This window comes from Pleurodeles waltl, chromosome 9 (genome assembly GCF_031143425.1).
Source record: "Pleurodeles waltl isolate 20211129_DDA chromosome 9, aPleWal1.hap1.20221129, whole genome shotgun sequence".
NCBI classification, from domain to species: Eukaryota; Metazoa; Chordata; class Amphibia; order Caudata; family Salamandridae; genus Pleurodeles; species Pleurodeles waltl.
In genome coordinates, this window is record NC_090448.1 from 683536136 (window position 1) to 683556524 (window position 20389).

Consider the following 20389-nt stretch of genomic DNA (forward strand, 5'->3'; position numbering starts at 1 on the left):
CGAAATTAGCTAATTTTCCGATCCGAAACTCGGAGCGACAGGAACACGTCCGAACCCGATGGCGGAAAAAAAACAATCGAAGATGGAGTCGACGCCCATGCGCAATGGAGACAAAAGGAGGAGTCACTCGGTCCCGTGACTCGAAAGACTTCTTCGAAGAAAAACAACTTGTAACACTCCGGCCCAACACCAGATGGCGAGCTATTGCAGAACATGCGTATCTACAGCGACAGATGCCATCGAACAGGCTATTTTGTCTTTCCTATTAGTGTGTGTATAACACAATTAAAAAAATATTCTATAACTGGACCCAGTTGAAACTATTTTTAGTTGGTGAACTGGTATGTTCACCTATCATAGTAAATATCTTAGACCAGTTAATTTTGTAAAGAAAATCATAGGAGCATCTTTAGTCGCTCTCAGTGTCACCTTCGGAGGTGCTCGACAAGGTCATCTTGTGGTTGAGCTCAAGTTGCCCTGAAGGCCACACACACACATTTTTGGTGATGTGGATCTTTTACTAATGTTCAGCACTCAGTTGATAAACAAGCACTCTGAGTGCAAAGGCCTTTCAGTACTTATAGGCAGGGCCATTAGAATAATATGGCAGGAGAGGACAAAATTATGTGCTAAGTAAATTATGCGTCAAGAAAAGGCATAATATGTGCCATAATGCGGCATGTTTGGTAATAGCATTACTCCATTATTTTATCATTTTTAAACTTAGTAACACATCTTGGCATTGGTTGCACCCGATCAGGACTAGTTTAACACTCAAATATGGAAGTAAGCAACATAAAGGTGACCAGCTAGGCTTTGCAAAGGGCCTGCCACTGCGAAACAACGTGTCAATTCATTTTTGATAACTTTTGAACCGTTTCAGCTAGAATATTTTTTTTGTTAAAATCTGCAGATTATGAGGCAGGTGATGGATTATGTGGCAAATGCCGCAAATCTATAATTTTGCAAAAATCACAGCTCAGTGGCAAAATTCCAGTGGCCCTATTTTTAAGGCCTGCACTAGAGTGGAGTGCAGGTGCCTGGCACACAGTCTTTCTTACCTGTGTTCAGGTAACCATGTCAGGCAGGCAGTCTATGGAAAATGTGCATGCCCCTTTCTCATGTCAAGGGCATTTATACATTACACATGAGTACCATAAATCCCATGTACAGCCACATTTGGCCTGAGTTGTGTACATGTAAGGAGTTTGGCCTTAATGTGTCCTGTGGTAAGAGAGTGGAGCGTTGCCTGGAGGTCAGTGCTGTGTGAGCAGTATGGCACCACACTACGTGGCAAATCTGTGTCATTCTGGGTACATGTGCCATGTTCTTTTCTAAATTCACTACTTGAAGGCTATCTGCTTGTGGCTCTACACAGAGGGTGAAAGGCAGCTGTGTGTTATATTTAGAGGTGTGTGCTAGCGTCATGACGTCAATATGATTCTGAGCACTTGCATATTTAGCACAACAAAAGGTCTCGTTACCTGACGTCCGGCACCCGCCTCTCCCAGTACGACATGGGACAGGATCTCTGCCCTCCTTGCCTGTTTGCCCTGCCGAGACTGTCCGGCCTACGTTCTCATTTGCCTCTAATAATTAGTTTTCGCGGCCTGAAGGATTAGTGATGCAAAAGAGCGTGACGTAAGCACTGCCAAAGAGGCCTAGCAGAGGATGAAGGCTTTGGCGTGGGCAGATATAGGATGCACAGGTTGTGAAATGCTCATTTACTGAAACTGCAGGAGGATGTTAAAGCACGTGTGTGCTTTGTGCTACAAGGCAGGGAAAGGTTCACTTCTAGGGCTGTGCAGAACAATTTTAAGCTGGTAAAATTTAGTTAAGTTGCAGATTTTCACATTGTGCATAATCTGGAAACATTTTCAGTTGAAGTTCAACTTTATTTGTATTTTGCACTTTTGCACTGCATCCCAAGATGGGTTCATGGTAATGAAAACTAGCTAAAAGAAAAATGTTTGCAAACTTTCGCTATGCAAGTTAGCACTTGCATAGAGATGGTGCTACTGCAAATGTATCTTTTGCGACAAAAACTGTCACAAAATAATGACTGACATACACTTGTCGGAAAGCATAAAACGTAACAAGCCGATTTAAAGTGCCACGCAAGGAGCAAGCACACAAAAGGAAACAGAAGTTCTCTGGCAGTCAAATGTATCGGCAGTTATGCAATTATCTAGGTAACAGGGTCGATGTCATGCAAAGTGCTCAACTACTGCCCAGCGAGATCATGCTGCCTGCAAAATAAAAATAAAAAGTAGCCAGAAGCCATGCGGATAACCGGGAGCCTCGTATGTTTTCAGTAGTTTACTGGTGCTCACACGGTTGGCTAAACACCGGAAAAGGCATGACGTATGCATGCCTTTCACAAATGAAAGCAAGCAAATTTAAAAAGGTAAGCCACGAACCAATGGAAGTGATGGGAGTGACATGGGTGTGGTTAAAAGCCCGCAGAGAGATTACAACAGGGGCCAGAGTGCTTGCGCGCTCAACTCTAAAAACATTAGATGCTAGGGAAGTGTTGCTCCTGGGGAAAGACATATATTTGTCTGACCTCTACCTCAAAATTTTGGCCTACTAGAGGGGCAATTCAAGGACATCAGTGCCTACCTGCCCCACTGAGAGTAAAAGCAGAAACGGAGAAGGAAGCTTGGCGTCCTCACTAAAGACATGATACGCTCTCTGGCTACGATCCACCATCTCCTTTTCAGCAAAACTAAGGGTAGCAGATCACTGGTATTACTCCCGGACTTGTCTAATTCGTCCTAGATGGGAGGTATATATTTCTGTTCAGAATAAATCTTTTCAAAACATCTTCTTCACCTTTTAAACGCCATGCTTCTAGGGCCTCTCCAGTCGAAGACCTCCTTGTTGTGGGGTACCGATTTTAATTGGGAAAAGTGTATAGTGGATGGTAGCACCTTTGCTGTTCTATTCAAATCTTATAGCTTTCAGTCAAAGTAATATGATTACATTCGTTTTTTTGTGTGTGTTTTTTTGTTATTTTTAAATCAAAATCTTGAATTCTGACTTGGTAGAAAAAGGCGATGTGATCTAGGTTTTACTCCATACCAAAACTCGCACCTTAACATGTTTTGAAGAGATGCGTGGTTGGGGCACAATGAAAATCATCATTGCCAGGTACAGTTAAGATGTAGGCTCTGAGAATGGCAGTGTTGTTGACATACTAGAATACCTATATATTTATGTAGCTGGAAGAGTCTGGCAGATGTAATGGTGCATTACTTTTGTAGAACGGCCTTCAATGCAAAAAACTACAGAAGGAACCATATCCTATTTCTATTTTTTCATTTGCCAACTAGTTTCTTCGAGAAAACCTTGCAGGGGCTGCACAAGTGACTCCCTGCTGACCAACACTTATGAAAGTGGAAAATTAGCTGTGAAAAAACTACTTTTTTCCTCCTTGTCAGCTTAGGAAACTGAGACTGAGTGATCATAGAAGAGCAAAACCTTTGGGGAGACGATTTTCTTGATAACACGGAGACTGACATGTTTCGTACTGGTCAAGAGGCCTATATCTAGGGGTAGCAGAAAAGTTGAAACCAAATTCTTATCACCTATGCTGAAAACTAATAATGTTAATGTACCGATTTAGTGAGATATGGAAAAGGAATTTGGGGTCTTGGGAATGTCACCAGCCTGTGGGTTGAAGATAACAGATTTCTGAGCCTCCTTCATCAATTCTGTATTATGCACTAAGAGGTTTCTCTGACATACCTACAGTTGTTTTTTTGTTTGCTTTTTGACATCTTGTTTTGTTGTTGACTGTCTCGATCGATCCAGAGTTATGATCTGTGACCAGGACCGGGGGCCAATGCCTGCCAGTCTCCAAGATGGGTGAGGTGACATCACTCAAGAAATCCAAGTCCACCTGCCACATGACCCTGAATCACCAGTGCCTGTCTGCTTGCCAAGACCAGTGTGCCCTGTGAGGAAAAAGACAGCATTGATGGGAGCAAGGTCCAGAGGGGGATCCTGACAACTGGATCCCTCTAACGAGGTGTGAAGAGGCTGCTCAGCACTGATTAGGTCATTGCCCATGTGCAGGGAAAATGTCAGAGACCCCCAGTATACCAGAGGAGGCCTGCCATGAATTGACCTGTGAATGTTGCTACACCAATCGGTTCATAACTTATGTGCAGGTTTCAAATTGGTGACCTTGTATGTCGTAGGAGGCCACTGTGAAGACTGCTGCTGTGCCAATCGGGCTGTCTGTCGCTTGAGTGTGGAACAAAGTCTGCAACCTTGTTTGCCAGGTGAGATCACTGTGAAGATTGTTGCTGTGTCAATTGGGCCATAGCCTTTGGCGGGGTGAAGTCAGTGATCCTGTAAGTCAGGTGGGGTCGCCATGAAGGCAGGTGCTGTGCGGATCACGCTGTCACCCATGTACAAAGTGAAGATGGTGATCCCATATGCCCGGGGAGCCACCTGGACAAGGTAGGGAGGGTGGTTTGGTTTACACCATTGTCGTGAGAATGCAGCCGTCGTGGTGATGGTAGGGGCCTATGCCCCCGACTGAGGACCTGGAGCATCACACCTCCCCTTCTTGTGGGGAGGATCCCAGGAAACGTTCCAGCATTGGAGGAACATCGAGGACCTGTATTCTGCTTCCTCAGTAAGACCACTTGTGAAGGACACCCAACTGCTGCCCTACCGAGCTGCGTGTGAGGAACTTACCAGAGATAGCTGCTGCAGCATCAGTGCCCATGAAGATGGCAAGCCTGGACACTCAGGTAGTTCAGATTCTGCTGCTGCCTGCAATGTTGCACTTCGGTGACGGAACATTTCTGATTTTATTAAAGAGTCGGAGTGGGACTCCTGAGGCTCAGACTACTAATGGGTTTACCCTGAATGTCGAATTTAGTGAATGGAGAATAACCACTCCTGCTCGCAAAAGGACAGTGGGACTCAGGAACCCATCTATAAAACACTAGAGCCCGGACCTCAAGGAACTGTGTGTATTTTTTGTGAATGCCGTATTTTACTTTGTGTTCACATATAAATACGTCCCGCCTAAACGTATCGCCTAACAGCGCACATGCGATAAAGCTGCAAGGTGTACTCTATACAGAAAAGGGATTGGAGCCCATCCATTACTTACCATTTGCTGGCTTCATTTCCTTTTATTTCTCCAGAGCGTGGACCAAGTACTAATTGAATTCATTTGATTAGAATCCTTCTACTATCCTTCGACTGCTCACTGTGATTCAGAGTATATTTTTTTTTTATTGTTTTAACTATCATTTCCACTTCCATGCTACACCTTTGGACTGCTTTTAACTTATGACCTACAGGATTGTCTGTTTGTTGTTGTCTTAATTTGTTTCGGAATTCAGCAGTTTCTTCTACAGCACCAAACAAATGGCACAAACTATTAAAGCAGGTTGTGACTATGTTTTACAGGTCTGCGCTTCTTTTGATAGCAGCAAACAAATGGCATAAAATATTAAAGCAGTCCGTATGACTGTATATATTTGTAGGATCTGCCTCTTCTCTGCATATACAATGTATGTGTCTGTTTAAAGGGTACACTAGACTAAATCCGGATTCCAATAGTCCTTCCAGACAGGCAGTCCCTGACACATGCTTCAGGCCAGGCTGCCACTAAGCAACATAAACATTTTGGATACATCTGTGCCTTTTTAAACACAAAGTATGTGTTTTTTTAAAGTGCCTCACATTTGGGCAGCACTGAAGTTAATTTCACCTTAAAGCCTGTGTCCTCTATCTTATGTGTATTCCACCTCTTCTCTACCAATACAAAGTATGTGTCTATTTGAACATTTCTGTTTTGTGCAGCGCAGCAACTACTTTATTTTGCCTTAAAACCTGTGACTAAGTCCTCATTCTCTACGTATTTCACTGAAAGTGTCTATATTCCTACAGATGTACCCTAATGGCTGCAGCTACACTACACTCCAATCTACACCATTCCACCCCACGCCAATTTACCCCACTCCACTCTTATCTACCCAACCCAACTCCTCTCCTTTTCTTTTTGCTGATTACAGAGGGAGTTCTGCACGAGATATAGGCATCTAGGAAGCAACACCAATTTGCTTAATGTCACCCTGCCCATCACGGACAGAGGCATGCATTTCCAGCATCAGATTGATGCCTCTAGAGTCTTGAGCAGCATACCCATATTCAGAAGATAGTGGGCATCCAAAGAGTGCGCTACCTGCACTGGAAATTAGCCTGCTCCCAGTGGATCTCTTTCACAGGGGGTTTAGAAGGGTCTCTACCCTCCAAACAGCTTAGTGGGAAAGCACGTTTTTTTGCTTGCTAACATGTAGGTCTGACACCCTGACAAATTCAGCCATATTTGCCATTAATGTTCTCATTGACCTCTCTGGTTATGTGACACAGACCAGCACATCCTCTGAATTTAATGAGACAACATAGGTGTTCTAACCCACCCTGATACCCCACTCTGCCATATCCCGGCGTAGCTAAATCGCTACGGACTCCATCACCAAAACAAAAAGGAGTGGTGACAGAGGGCACCCTGTATCGTACCTCTCTCTATGGGCATGCAAACAGAGATCACACTCCCGGTTCAGACCCGCGCAAAAGCCTGGGTACAACCACAGCTGCACCTAGGACAGTAGTATCAGCCTCATTCCCATCTTCCTCAGCACCTCTTAAAAATATTCCCAGTTGAGTGTATTGAATGCGTTTTCAATATCTAACATTAACAGTCCAGTCTCTAGGTCTGTATCAGTAAGGGAGTGTAGCATATGGGATAGTCTCCTCAGGTTCATCCGTGTCCCTCTCCCAGGCATAAATCCACACTAATGCTCGTGGACAAGTGGGGTACAACCTTGCGCAATCTAGTAACAAAAACCTTTGCCAGTACCTTTGTGTTGATCCCTCAGCATAGACAGAGACCTATAGGAACCAGAGTCCGACAGGTCCCTAGCTGGCTTAGAAGGCATGACAATCTGGGCTTCCCTCATTGAATGCGGTAGCACCCCCTCTGTCTCACCTCCTTGAACTTCTCCAATACATGGGGAACTAAAAAGTCAGAAAATGCTTGGTAATATTCAACCAGGAGCCATCTGGGCCCGGCAATGCGCCATATTTTGACCTACCTCCAACAGTTTGTCTACGAGGAGCTCTTTATCTAGTTTCCTCCCCTGTGCTGGTGTAAAATAGGGAAGCTCAAGGTCATCCATGAACCCTCCAGCATCCACTAGCAGTTCCCACGCCACCTCACTGTCTACGCCACAAGATGTTCCCGTAAAAGGGAGCTAATGTTTGTCTGTGTCCTAGCTATGGTTTCATCCCTGCGCCTCATTGACAAAATAAACAAGGGTGGACGCTCTCTCTTAAGCAGCCACGCAAGGCGTCCCCCAGACATATTCCACTCCCTGTGCAACCGTTCACTGTACTCCAGACAAGCCATTCCAGCTTGTCCCAGATCTCCCCCACCTTCCTCTGTGCTGTTAACAGTGCTCCCTAGCCCTCTCCCACGAAGTGTGCCTCCCGCTGGACTAACGACTGCTCCTCCCCAGCCAGCTCTACTGCTAAGCAGCGTCTTGTACAACTGATCCTAGAAATGCATTCCCTGTGTGTCACCACTTTCAGGGAATCCTATTCCACCCCTCTCAGTGCTGCAGTGATTCAGTTAGCATCAAAGTACCCAATCATCACTTCACGTAGGTCCTTGCGGAACTGGACGTCTCCTAGCCTTCCTGGGCGCAGGCACCACAGGGGTACTCTCGGACTAATTCTACTAGCTCCCCACTCCAAAAGCAGCATTGTGTAGTCCAAGAGGAATCTGCTCAAAGTACACACATCTGATTCCCTGGCAGCTAACTCTCAGGACACCAGAAAGCTATCAAGGTGGCTATACACATCATGTGTCCGTGCATAGCATGTGAACTCTCTGCACTCCAGGTGTGTATCACGTCAGACATCCATATAATTCACTTGTTCCAGTATGGCTTTAGTGCGGCTGACATGTTGGGCTTTGAATGTGGCCGGGGGGGGGGGGGGGGGGGGGCGGGGTTTTGTCAGTCCATCTAGAACACAGTTAAATTTGCCAACCCAAATGAGTAGGACCCCACCAAACATCAGTGCTATGCATGTACACATTCAGAATGCGTATGTCTGCACTATCCAGGAAACCATATAGTACCTGACTGACTGAAATACTTTTGCATAAAGAATATGTTCACAAGATTCAGAATGCCCATTTTCACTTATTCATCGAATCTTCCAATAAGTGGGCCCTCAACACATTCCAGATACACATATATATATATTGCACCTTTTTTCAGGGGCACTTCATGTTTTCTAATGAGATTTACAAAACCAAAAATGTGAATCTATATGACCATTTGTGCGCAATTTTGGTCTTCAGATTTGTAAACCCGCTTTAATCAGTCTAATGATGATGTATATATACGGTATTTCTATAGCACAATCCTAACCAAAACGGAAGAGAGCGCTGTACATGGTTGAAGACAAACATAAAGTGCATGAGTAATAGGAGAGGAAGCTTGGTTGTGGATAGTTAATGCATAGTGATGTAGTGCTTTTTAATGAGGCAAGTGTTCAACTCTTTCCTATATTCAAGCACCTTTGGACCGGGTCCTGATGGATACAGGGATTTTGTTCCAGATCCTAAATGCATAGATGGAAAAGGCCTGCTGCTTTTCTTTTTTTTTTTAATACTTCTTAGAATGTAGTCTGATGGTGTTCTGGCTGCGGTTGTGCTGAAAACCACCAGAGATGGTGAGTTTTCCTGCAGGATAAGCAGGGGTGCTACTCGTGATAGCTTTGTAAATGATGCGACTGGTTTTGAAGAAGGTGGAGGCCAGCAAGGGGAACCAATGGAATTCAACCAGGATGGGAGTAAAGTGATTATATTTCTTCAGGATGTACTTTCACCAAGTTTGCTATAGGGGAAAAACGTTCTTGGTTGTTGAAATGAACATGGGTGCACACATGCATATAATTAGACATTATCTAAAACATATGAACATTTGCCTTTGCTAGATATAATGAAGAAGCATTAGGACACTACATATGGAAGGAAATGCAAGCCATCTTACGAAATTAAATGTTTTCCTGCTCCCCCTCACTCACCATTAGAGAAAGTATGTGATGTACCTAGTTTATGTCTAAGGATATTTTAAGTGGAATATATACTGACTGAGGCATTGAAAGGCTAACTAATCAGGCTAAATAGAAACAACTCACACTGAGGGTCTTCAATGGAAAAATAGATGGAACAGTGTCCATAACGATCAATGCCAATGTCATCTAAAGGCTCCAAAAACACTGAACTGTTTGTTTTTTCTCTGCACACCTTATAAAGAACACACTGATCAATTTATTTTGCACTTTATTCTGACTGTCTTTCTCTTCCCCTATTCAAATCATACACAGTAGTCTACAGAAGTCCTTCATGGGTGAGCAGTATATAAAACACAATTAGCAACAGTGGTTTTTGATCTAACAGGACTATAAGTGTGGAAGGAATTATATAGCTTACATCAGTTATCCTCATCATCTTCCTGATCTCTGTATAAGGCACAACTTATTAAAACTTTTACAAGTCTTGCTGTAGGGTGCATTTGAACAACTGTAAAGGTTGCATACATTGCATTAAAACACCAAAACCAGCCACAAACGATTAAAACAATGAACACTATATATAATTACTTATCCGGTCTTACTTGTTGATATGCAACAATGAGTGACAAAAGGGAGACAGTCTTTCCAGTTCCTGAAGGCATCTCGAGCACTCCATGACCCTAAGAAATGGTGAGGATGAGGAATAGAAAGGAAAAGAAGAGGGTGGGGACAAAATACAAATAGATAGCAAAAAGAGAAAGAAAAACAAATAAAAAACAAGAGCATGTAGGAAAAAAAGAACAAAGACATACAACAAGAAAAGGATAAAAGGGGTAAGAGGAGTGAAAACAACCAATAGTGGTGTAAAAGAAAGAATAGATAAAAGAGGCAGAAAGTGAAAGTATATGAAGAAGATGAAAATGAACATGAAAGAAAATAAAAAAGGAAAATAAAGAAAAAAAACAATTGGATATGTGGAGGGGAAAAGGATCAATACAAAAGCAAAAAAGACGAAGGTAGAAAAGAATTGAAAAGAGCAATACAGCCACAGACATGAACAAATGATAAAGGCAGAAGAGGCAAGAGAAATAATAGAGGCAATAATTAGCATTTAACATACAGTTTCCTGACAACCTGTAAATAAGCACCTATGTAATAGAGTTAGCATCAGTAATACAAAAGGAGAAAAGCCTACAAGTACTCAATGGTGTTGTTGGAAGAGAGGAATTAGACAAACATAGATGATTAGATTAAAAAATAAAGTTGTCTATCTAGGAAGACGAGGACGATTTTAAAAAGACCTGCTTAAGCTCAGTCTCCCATAAATTAGCATTAAAGGCCACTTCATATGCTTACTGCAAAAAGTCCTAACAGGAATGGCCCTCAGTGATTTAAAACTACATACGCCACCCACATGCATAGGTTACAAAATGACAAGGTAAAACAGTCTGCGTATTCAAATGTCCCAAAAATATGAACGGAAGAAAATTAGATATCCTTCTGTAATATATTCCCATTTGCATTACTAATTAAAGGTGCATAGTTTTCATAGAAGTCTTTAGACACCTGTTAAAATGTCCAGAGTTAAGCTTCACATTTACAGGTACTGCCAAATGACCAGATACACACCTTACGCATGCTCGTTAAATGTAAAGGGAGGCAACATGGCAGCAAACTAGTATGTGCAACTAGCTTCTCCACCCTGGCTATGGTTGCCACCTGGCCGGTTTTCTACCGGCACCACCTGTATTTTGAGGTCCCCGCAGATACAAAAATAAGGAAAACAGCCTAAAGCTGGTATTTTAAAACCGTATCTGTCACATTTCATACAGCAAATGTAAACATAAAACACTTTTAAATGTGTTCTAGAACTGCATTAAAGATCCCTGACGAATAGTTAAAGTAAACAAAGGCCACAAAATGATGTTATAAATCCATGCAAGCGATTTTTTTAAAAGTTCAATTTAGTATTGCGTCCGGGACTCAAAACATTGCGGGTATTTTCTTCTTGGAAAGGTGGCAACCCTAACCCTGGCCAGCCAATCTAATAGCTCCACCGGGCCATAACAGGCATAATGGTTATAGATCGGACAGCCCTGACATAGCCAGAGAGCCGTATCTAAAAGAGATGCGAAGCAGCTCACGAATGGAGCCCCCATTTAATCTGGCAGCCACAGCTGCGTAGAGATCACTGGCCGCGCCGACATCCAGTAGCAAGCGTGTAGCCAACCCGCAAATGAAGTGCTGCAAGGCAGACAGTGGACCAACCGACTGCATAGGGCAGCAGTGAAGCTGCTCCACCTGTAGCAGATACCAATAAGAGATGTGGTGGGTGATAAACTCCACTCTAGCGAAGTTGGTGGAGTTGTGGCCACTCTGTTACACTTGTAACACGAAGTTCTGGGCAAATTGCATCAACTGTTGCATGGCAGAGTTTTTTTTTTTTTTTAATCATGTGGTGCTCGGGATCAGCGAGTTGGTAAGCTCAAGATCTGTCATCCCCATTTGACATTTTATATCGCTAGGAGAGCACTCAGCAAGATTTCTCCAAACCGGGCGGTCACGATCATTCATGTTCAAAAAGCTGCTGCTCGAGTAGAAAATGTACTCGAGCAGCAACAAAATCAACTTGAGTACCTGCACACTCTGGTGCGCCCCTAGATGCCAAACGTGCTGATTTTTCAGCGTGGAATGACCTATGGTGCTAAATCTCAGCATGAAGGGCCTATTTCCACCTGTTCGCGGAATTCTGCTTTATCTCACTTTTTTTGTAGCTCCACAGAATTCAAGGGAGTTAAACTCTGCAGGTCTGTCAAGGCCTAATTTAGAGTGAGGCCTGGCGAAGTCTGACTTAGAAGAGAGGTGCTAGACCTGACAGCCTTAGGGTGGTCTTCTCTGCAACTTTTTGTCTGCTTTCTTCACTTTTTTTTACCTCATTTTTGCTGGTATTAGGACTCTGTGCACTTTATCACTTCTAATCAGTGCTTGTGCTCTCTCCCCTAAAACATGGTAATATTGGTTCACCCCCAATTGGCATATTTAAGTTACTCATAAGTCTCCAGTAAAGTGGTACTACTAGATGTAAATTGAATGCTACTAGTGGGCCTGGACCACCTATTATGCCTCCCACTTAATTAGCCTTTTAACCATGGTTCAGGCCTTCCTTTGGAGAGTCTCTGTGTGCACTTGTACACTGCCATGTCAACCTGCTGGCAAAATAACCCTTTTGCAAGGCCCAAACCTTCCCTGTTTATAAATATAAGTCAATACTAAGGAAGGCCCTGGACAACCCAAATGGCAGGGTGCAATGTATGTTGAAGGCAGTCTGGTGAAAGCACGTTAGGGCCCACACGCTGAGTCACCATTTTAGATTGCACATTTTAGCTATGCATCTTTTTCTGATGGTGACTTTTTACATGGTTTTACACTCATGCGATAATGTACTGAAAAGAAACTGTACATGTTGCTTATTCCTCATAAGTGTTTCTGCCATGCAGTCTGTACACTCTGTCCTAGGCTAGTCGCAAAGAACTTGTATCATGATTGTCTGTTGGAGACAGTTCCAAAGATCCAGACATGCAATCGCATCAGCTCTGCACCTAACACAGTGCAATATGAACAGTGCTTTCATTAAATAAACGGCCTTGTGCTACATTCAGCAGAGGAACACTAACTGGGACTGAGAAAGAGCCCTGCTGACTCTGATCTTCATCTTGCGACGGACGATAGCCTGCACTACATCAGACAGGCTTCCTGATACATTTTACCCAGGTATGGAGGGGGAATAGGCTTTCTCAATTGATCTGGGAGAGGGTGCTCCCACTATGCTCTCAATAATGTAGGTAGTGACAGGAGTGTAACAACGTAGTAACATTATCATGGTTGAATTGTTTATCTTTTTTCCATTCTTATAATGCTGGTTACCATGCTTTGGTTCATCTGCCTAATATTCACAGCTCATGCTTTCTGTACAAGAATACCATTGTTTCAATAAATATTTGAAAATACATTTTTTTTCCTTGTGTCTTACCCTGGGCACGCAAAGTAACAATGAAAGGGTAGATATGTATCCACAAATTCTTTGGGAGTCAGAGTAGTCATGTTCGAGGTTGCCAGTACCATCTGGTATCCGGAAACTGTGACAAAATTTCTTGATGGTATGATGTACTGAGTCCCTACATCCTGAAGTCTATATTGAACCGATACACAGTCCTACTTAATTTGTATAAACTGTATAACATGGTGCCACAAACATTCTAGGTAAGGTACTTGTTTAATGGGTCTCCTGAGTAGTATTATGTGTGCTCAAGGTCATCTTTTCACCATTGTACATAGACGACCATGGTTTTAGGGACTAATCCTACTCAGCTTAATAGGAAACCTGCACTTTGGTTTGAGGTTGTACAAGCTTGAAACGTTCAAACAATAACCCTACTATAGTATTTTATTCTCTGAATTCCATTCATAAAAATGACAAACACAATTAACATTCCTGTTAATTTAAGACATGCTGTTAGAGCATATGTATTGGCACAGAGACTCCCTCTTACAGTTGTAGACGTCACCTTAGTGGTTGAAGCACACAAAACATATAAATACACATTTGTTTTTTATTGTTGGGTCAATTTCCCTGCAGTAGATGCCACAACACAGATACACCGAGGCCGCAATACCTAACCAACACAGGCGTTATCAATCAGAAATAGCATCAACTTTTCAGTAACATTACAACTGGTTACAAAGTGCCCTCCCACACCGGCTTCAGCATGTAAGACTACGTCCCCTCAGCAGTAAAGGAGCAACCTGGTCAGTTCTAGCCGGCTACACACTATACCTAAACCTAGCACCAACAAATGTTGGTTAACTCTGAACCCTGTGCACAGGTCTGGCTAGACTAAATATACGTTTAACACATTTTGTTAGGCGTGCAACAACTGCCCCTGCAAGGGCTGTTCAAGCTGTGCAGCCACAGTTAGCTGTCTGCAATTAATTCTGTCACTATTAATGCAATTATGGGTAAGTGTCCTACCAGGCGGGAGCAAATTCAGTTTTGCATTGCAAAAAAACAAACCAGTTTGAAGCATTGTTTCCCCCATATGGAACCCCAAGACAAACATAGAATTCTCACAATGTTTCCCAAGGTTTTTTTCCTTTTTCAGCTGAATGTAGCAGAGTTTAGACACTTTTTAAAAGAAAAAAAGTGTTGCACAATTCCCTTATCTGCTCGAGGTGATTAACTCACTGTCCTCATCCCTGTACCCACCCGCCACCTAGTCAGTGTTTTCTTCGTATCCACCCTGTTCCATCCAACCTAAAATATTTATGTTTTCAAATTTGAAACCAACATTACACACTGATTTAAAATAAGCAACAATTCTGCATTAGTTACTTTACACTGATACCTGCACTTTGATATGTTAGCCGTTCAGCCGCTCTAGGCCGTGTATCCCATCACTGTATAATTTTGTGCAATTCCACCCACCATTCACTTCATTTTCCTGCGGCAAGACCCAGTTTTTCGGCCTCCCTCCTTTCCCACTACATTTCCTGCCTGCTCTCCCACTCTCAGCCTGTAGATTAGAAAGCTGAAAACACTCCTCCTCTATGAGCATCCATTTGGAGGTACTGGGATATAACCCTGTTGGGCCTGCAGATGAATCTAAGAGGCCGAGAGCCACCATGATGCTTTACAAGCCCTCCCACTAGGCAGTCTCTGCCCATGCGTTAAAGGTAACGGTGAGGAAGACAAGGGCAACTGCATGTTTGAGCCTGGAAGGGCTGAGAGACAGAAATGCTGCCTATTTTACATTCTAGACATACTGACCAGGAAACAGACACAAATACTACCAGGCACACAAGTGCATACCACCTTCCTCGCCCATCAAACAAGGTCAGTCTGCTCACCACCCACTCACCAAACACTATCCACTCATATAGACACTCCTATACACACTCCTACACAAAACTGTACTCAAACATAATCTAAAACACATTTTGATAATATACCAACAACCTACAATGCCACTAACCACAATCTCACAATCACCCTTTCTAAACAAATTCCTTTCCCTACCCTCTGCCTATTTCCACCTTTTTCAACCCTTTCTTCAACCCTCTATCATACTGCTCCATCACACAACACATTTTGTCTTGTCACGCAAAACCAACCAGAACACTCTTTCAACACTCCCCTCAATCGATGAGGCAACATATTTACCATACCCAGCCTTCAGCCGTATTACCAATACCCTGTTAGCCCACTTTCACACTCCACAGAAACCAGGCCTCGAAAATTCATTAAAATGTTACTAGAACTGCAGGTCAAGTAGCTTGAATAATCTACTCGACCTAACTGTAATGTACCTGACCTGGAAACGGATCTCAAACTGTGTGATCCTAGGCAAATATTGTATTTTACAGTCGTCTTTTTCTTCATTCTCACATGAGTGCCCCTTTAAATATGTGAGTTTAGCATTCTACTGTAAAAAAATCCTCTTTTGTTTGATTAAATACACTAAATGTTTGCTCCATGTGTAATAAACCTAGGGCACATATATCGTACACATGATCCATGCAGGACTTGCCTTTTAGTTTATTAATAGCTTTGCAATCAGGGCAGGAGTGTTTCTCAGTTTATGTTTAAACACTCACTTTTAATAAATATATTACTAAAGCATGATGTGGTAGTGCACTCTGTCATTTACAGACAGTACATTTCTAAGAAATGTCCAAAAACCTTCCCACTAACGTGCACCTTTACTGATAAAACTATATAGTGTATTAACAATCTGTGAAAATTGGTTTTCAGAAAACATTTATCATTTGCACATCACCAAGTGTTCTGACTTATTTCATTCTATTAAAATATTTTTTTCATCACACAGAATTAAAAAAAAAACTCTTTCACAGCTACTGAAATATATTTTGAAATGTTTGTAAAGCTGACTTAATTATATAAATGTGTGTTAGGAAGAACTGGATACCAAAAGCCTTTCATTTCACATAGGTCAGTCAGTTCACCTTACAAAATCCTGGAACTCTGCAGTCACAAGGAAAAGTATTTGCATTGCAAGAAGACAAACTGACTTTTGACCTCTGTCTGTAAACACAGAGCAAATGTGACAAGAACATGATTTAAAGGCATATTAATTGCTAATTTAGTTTCTGACTGAACAGAACACCTGTTCTTTGTCCACTTCCCACAAGGGTCGAATGGAATCTAAAAATAGCTGCACCTTTTTAGAGCCCTGGAAACTCTCCTATAAGACCCATGCCCACTCCTTCATTATCTACAACTCCTCAGACATTTACAATCTAAGCCTACACCTGTAGTCACGACGAAAATATCAGACAATACTACCCCGACCAAAACAACAATATACACATACAAGATGTACATGAAAAAAAATCTTACACATTCAAAAACATCTAACCATGACAAAAAAAAACACACGCATCCACTCTGCTCTGAATACCAACATAAATAACATTCAGTCAAACCCATCTCTCTACCTCACACTCAAAGCAACAGACACCAACCTCTCAATCCACCAGTGCACAACATTCACTCACACATCTAGCATCCAAATTTGCCATAAAACAGAGCTGTCATGCTCCATCACCATTTCTTTTCCATACACCTTCAAAATGCACAAAAGAAAGAAACTCTAACACTCTTCATAACTTCGCATCTCCTCAGTCACACAATAAGCCCACCTTTCAGACATAACTCTACACACCTCTTTCCCCCAGTTTCAAGCAATCTCACCACCACCCAGAAACACAGATCCTAAAAAATGCCTTGTAGGTTGTTTGGAAGAAGATAACAAAAACAACACTTTCTCTGTCCTACAACAGTTAACACCATCACCAATGCACTCCCTACCACGTCAAAGGATAATACTCACTGTACTGCAGCACTAACTCAAACCACTTCCAAAAACATTCTTTAGACTAAATACTGATAAATGCTCATTCCACTTAAATAAAAAAAAAAAACACAAGCACCACATATTTGCTGTATTGACAGACACAGAACCTGACTTGTCATAATTTGAATCATGGCTGGGAGAAGACATGGCACTAGTACTGCATGAAGCAGTTTCCCCAGGCATTAAATAACGCCTCAAAATCACACAAGCAAAACAGAAGGTGGCTCAACCATCATAATTAAGGAAACAACAAATCTCATCAAAGTTGAGGATGTTTCTTTTCAAGGTTTTTATACGCTCCATGTCAGATGCAATTCACCCTAACTTTTTCACGTTAACTTTTTCCTTCTTTACAGACCACTTCCAACCAATCTAACATTCCCTGACTCATATCTAGACTTCATCTCTAGCCTTCTTACAATACAATGAAAACTATGCATCTTGTTGACCTGAACATGTGTTTTGATAAACCTAATATGCCACACCTCAGAACTATCTTAACTGATCTAGCCACACACATCCAACAACAGCTCATTACCAAGCCCACACACTTTAAAGGACACAGCTTAGACAAACTTTTTGCGAAGTCACATTTCACAGGATTAGTTTAGCCACGTGGCAAGACCACTATCTTTTTGTCTTCCAGCGCAAGCTCACTCCAGCTAAACTTACTTTACCCGCAAGTACATCTCAACCCTTAAACAAGATGAATTTTATGGGACTATAAAACACCTTACCTCCAACACAAATCTGACCACAATAAATTCTGTACAAAACTCCATATAGCTTTTGATATCTTAACACCACTGAAAACATCTAGCTATAACAAAAGAAAACCCATCATTTGAATGCATGCAGAATTAAGAAATAAAAAATAGCTAAGCTTCAACGCAACTGGCTCAAACAACCCTCAAGACAAAATATGCCTAGGGACATAACAATAGACACGGCTGCTATCAAAACAGCTACACACTAGACTATTCCAGACGAGCCCACAATGCAAAATGTACGAATAAATAATTTTGTAAGATACTTACAGAATTCTGAACGCCAAAATGCACAGAAGGAAGCAATCACCTTTCTCAAGATTATTGTGACAAACTGGATCATCATCACACAACCAAAGCAAATATGCTGGATTGTTACTTAACCAACAAAAAAACAAGTTCAAACCAATTTGCAACAAACTCCTACAGGGGAAGGCTCTAGATCTTGTCAAAGCAAGCACGCCAGCCGGCTATCCCTCTGACCCATGTTCACCTCAAATCTTTAAAAACATTATTTAAACAACTTCAGCAGTTATCACTGTCAGAACACCCATCAAAAACCCTTAACAACATCAATCTTCTCCAGAATACTAAAAGGCATACATACACCAGTTATTAAAGAAAACTAACCTGGACACTCCAGGCCCGGACAACTGCAGGCTTGTAGCAAACAAACCATTCCTGGGCAAAATTACAGAAGGAGCAGCCTAAACACAGATGCCAGAATTCATTAAAGACAATTCCCCACTTTCCAACTTCCAAACTAGATTCCGTCTGGAAAGAGGAACTGAATCAGCCCTAATCTCAAAATGGGATTACCTTAAAAACCAGAATGGGGTTGCTGCCGTTCTTCTCTTGGACCTTTCAGCGACCTTAGAAATAGTTGATCATGACACTAACCCAAACACTCAAGGAAGCCAAAATAGAGGGCACAGCTCTCACTTGGATCACATCTACCCTACACAATAGGAGAAATATATTTTCCTCCTTTCGCTTCAAAACCATAGACAATAAAAACAGACGTCCCCCAAGGATCAATCATCTCACCAATGCTTGTGACATTTACATAAAATCACTATGAAGACATGATCGCTGGATTCCATTTCCACTTCTATAACTACACAGATGACATGCAGATATTTTTTGAAATTGGAAAGTTCCAATGACAATCCAAAATCTTCAATTCCCGCAGGCCAATTGACCAATGGATAGCATGGATCTATTTTGAATTGAAGGTGTCCAAAACAGAAATACTCACCTTTACTTACTTGAAAACGTGTGCCCCTCTCTGTGGTGACCTGATGATCTAGGACTGTAGGAGGCTGGACTGGCTTGTAGTGAGTACCAAGGGGTACTTACACCTTGCACCAGGCCCAGGTATCCCTTATTAGTGTATAGGGTGTCAAGCAGCTTAGGCTGATAGATAATGGTAGCTTAGCAGAGCAGCTTAGGCTGAACTAGGAGACGAGTGAAGCTCCTACAGTACCACTAGTGTCATATGCACAATATCATAAGAAAACACAATACACAGATATACTAAAAATAAAGGTACTTTATTTTTATGACAATATGCCAAAGTATCTCAGTGAGTACCCTCAGTATGAGGATAGCAAATATACACAAGATATATGTACACAATATCAAAAATATGCAGTATAGTAATAGAAAACAGTGCTAACAATGTATAGTTACAATAGGATGCAATGGGGACACATAGGGATAGGGGCAACACAAACCATATACTCCAAAAGTGGAATGAGAACCACGAATGGACCCCAAACCTATGTGACCTTGTAGAGGGTCGCTGGGACTGTAAGAAAACAGTGAGGGTTAGAAAAATAGCCCACCCCAAGACCCTGAAAAGTGAGTGCAAAGTGGACTAAAGTTCCCCAAAGAGCACAGAAGTCGTGATAGGGGAATTCTGCAGGAAAGACCAAAACCAGCAATGCAACAATGATGGGTTTCCAGGCGAGGGTAGCTGTGGAACAAGGGGACCAAGTCCAAAAGTCACAAGCAAGTCGAGAGTGGGCAGATGCCCAGGAAATGCCAGCTGTGGGTGCAAAGAAGCTGCTACTGGACAGTAGAAGCTGAGGATTCTGCATGAACGACAAAGGGTTAGAAACTTCCCCTTTAGAGGATAGATGTCCCACGCCGTGGAGAGTCGTGCAGAAGTGTTTTCCTGCGGAAAGACCGTAAACAAGCCTTGCTAGCTGCAAAGCTCGTGGTTGGGGTTTTTGGGTGCTGCTGTGGCCAAGGAGGGACCAGGATGTCGCCAATTGCGCCAGGGGACAGAGGGGGCGCCCAGCAAGACAAGGAGCCCTCTCAGAAGCAGGCAGCACCCGCAGAAGTGCCGGAACAGGCACTACGAAGGGGAGTGAAACGGTGCTCACCCGAAGTTGCACAAGAGTCCCACGCCGCCTGAGGACAACTCAGGAGGTCGTGCAATGCAGGTTAGAGTGCCGTGGACCCAGGCTTGGCTGTGCACAAAGGATTCCCTCGGAAAGTGCACAGGAGCCGGAGTAGCTACAAAACACGCGGTTCCCAGCAATGCAGTCTGGCGTGGGGACGCAA

At 42.5% G+C, this 20389-nt stretch overlaps 1 protein-coding gene across 2 annotated transcripts in view; it reads right to left on the reverse strand.

The window, feature by feature from the left end:
• Nucleotides 1–20389, reverse strand: part of ERCC2 (ERCC excision repair 2, TFIIH core complex helicase subunit) — a 1394405-nt gene that overhangs the window by 1295599 nt on the left and 78417 nt on the right. For both annotated transcript variants that reach the window (XM_069207765.1, XM_069207766.1), the window contains one exon: nt 9723–9800. In XM_069207765.1, the coding sequence (XP_069063866.1) occupies nt 9723–9800 (78 nt within the window). The remainder of the gene's footprint in view (nt 1–9722; nt 9801–20389) is intronic.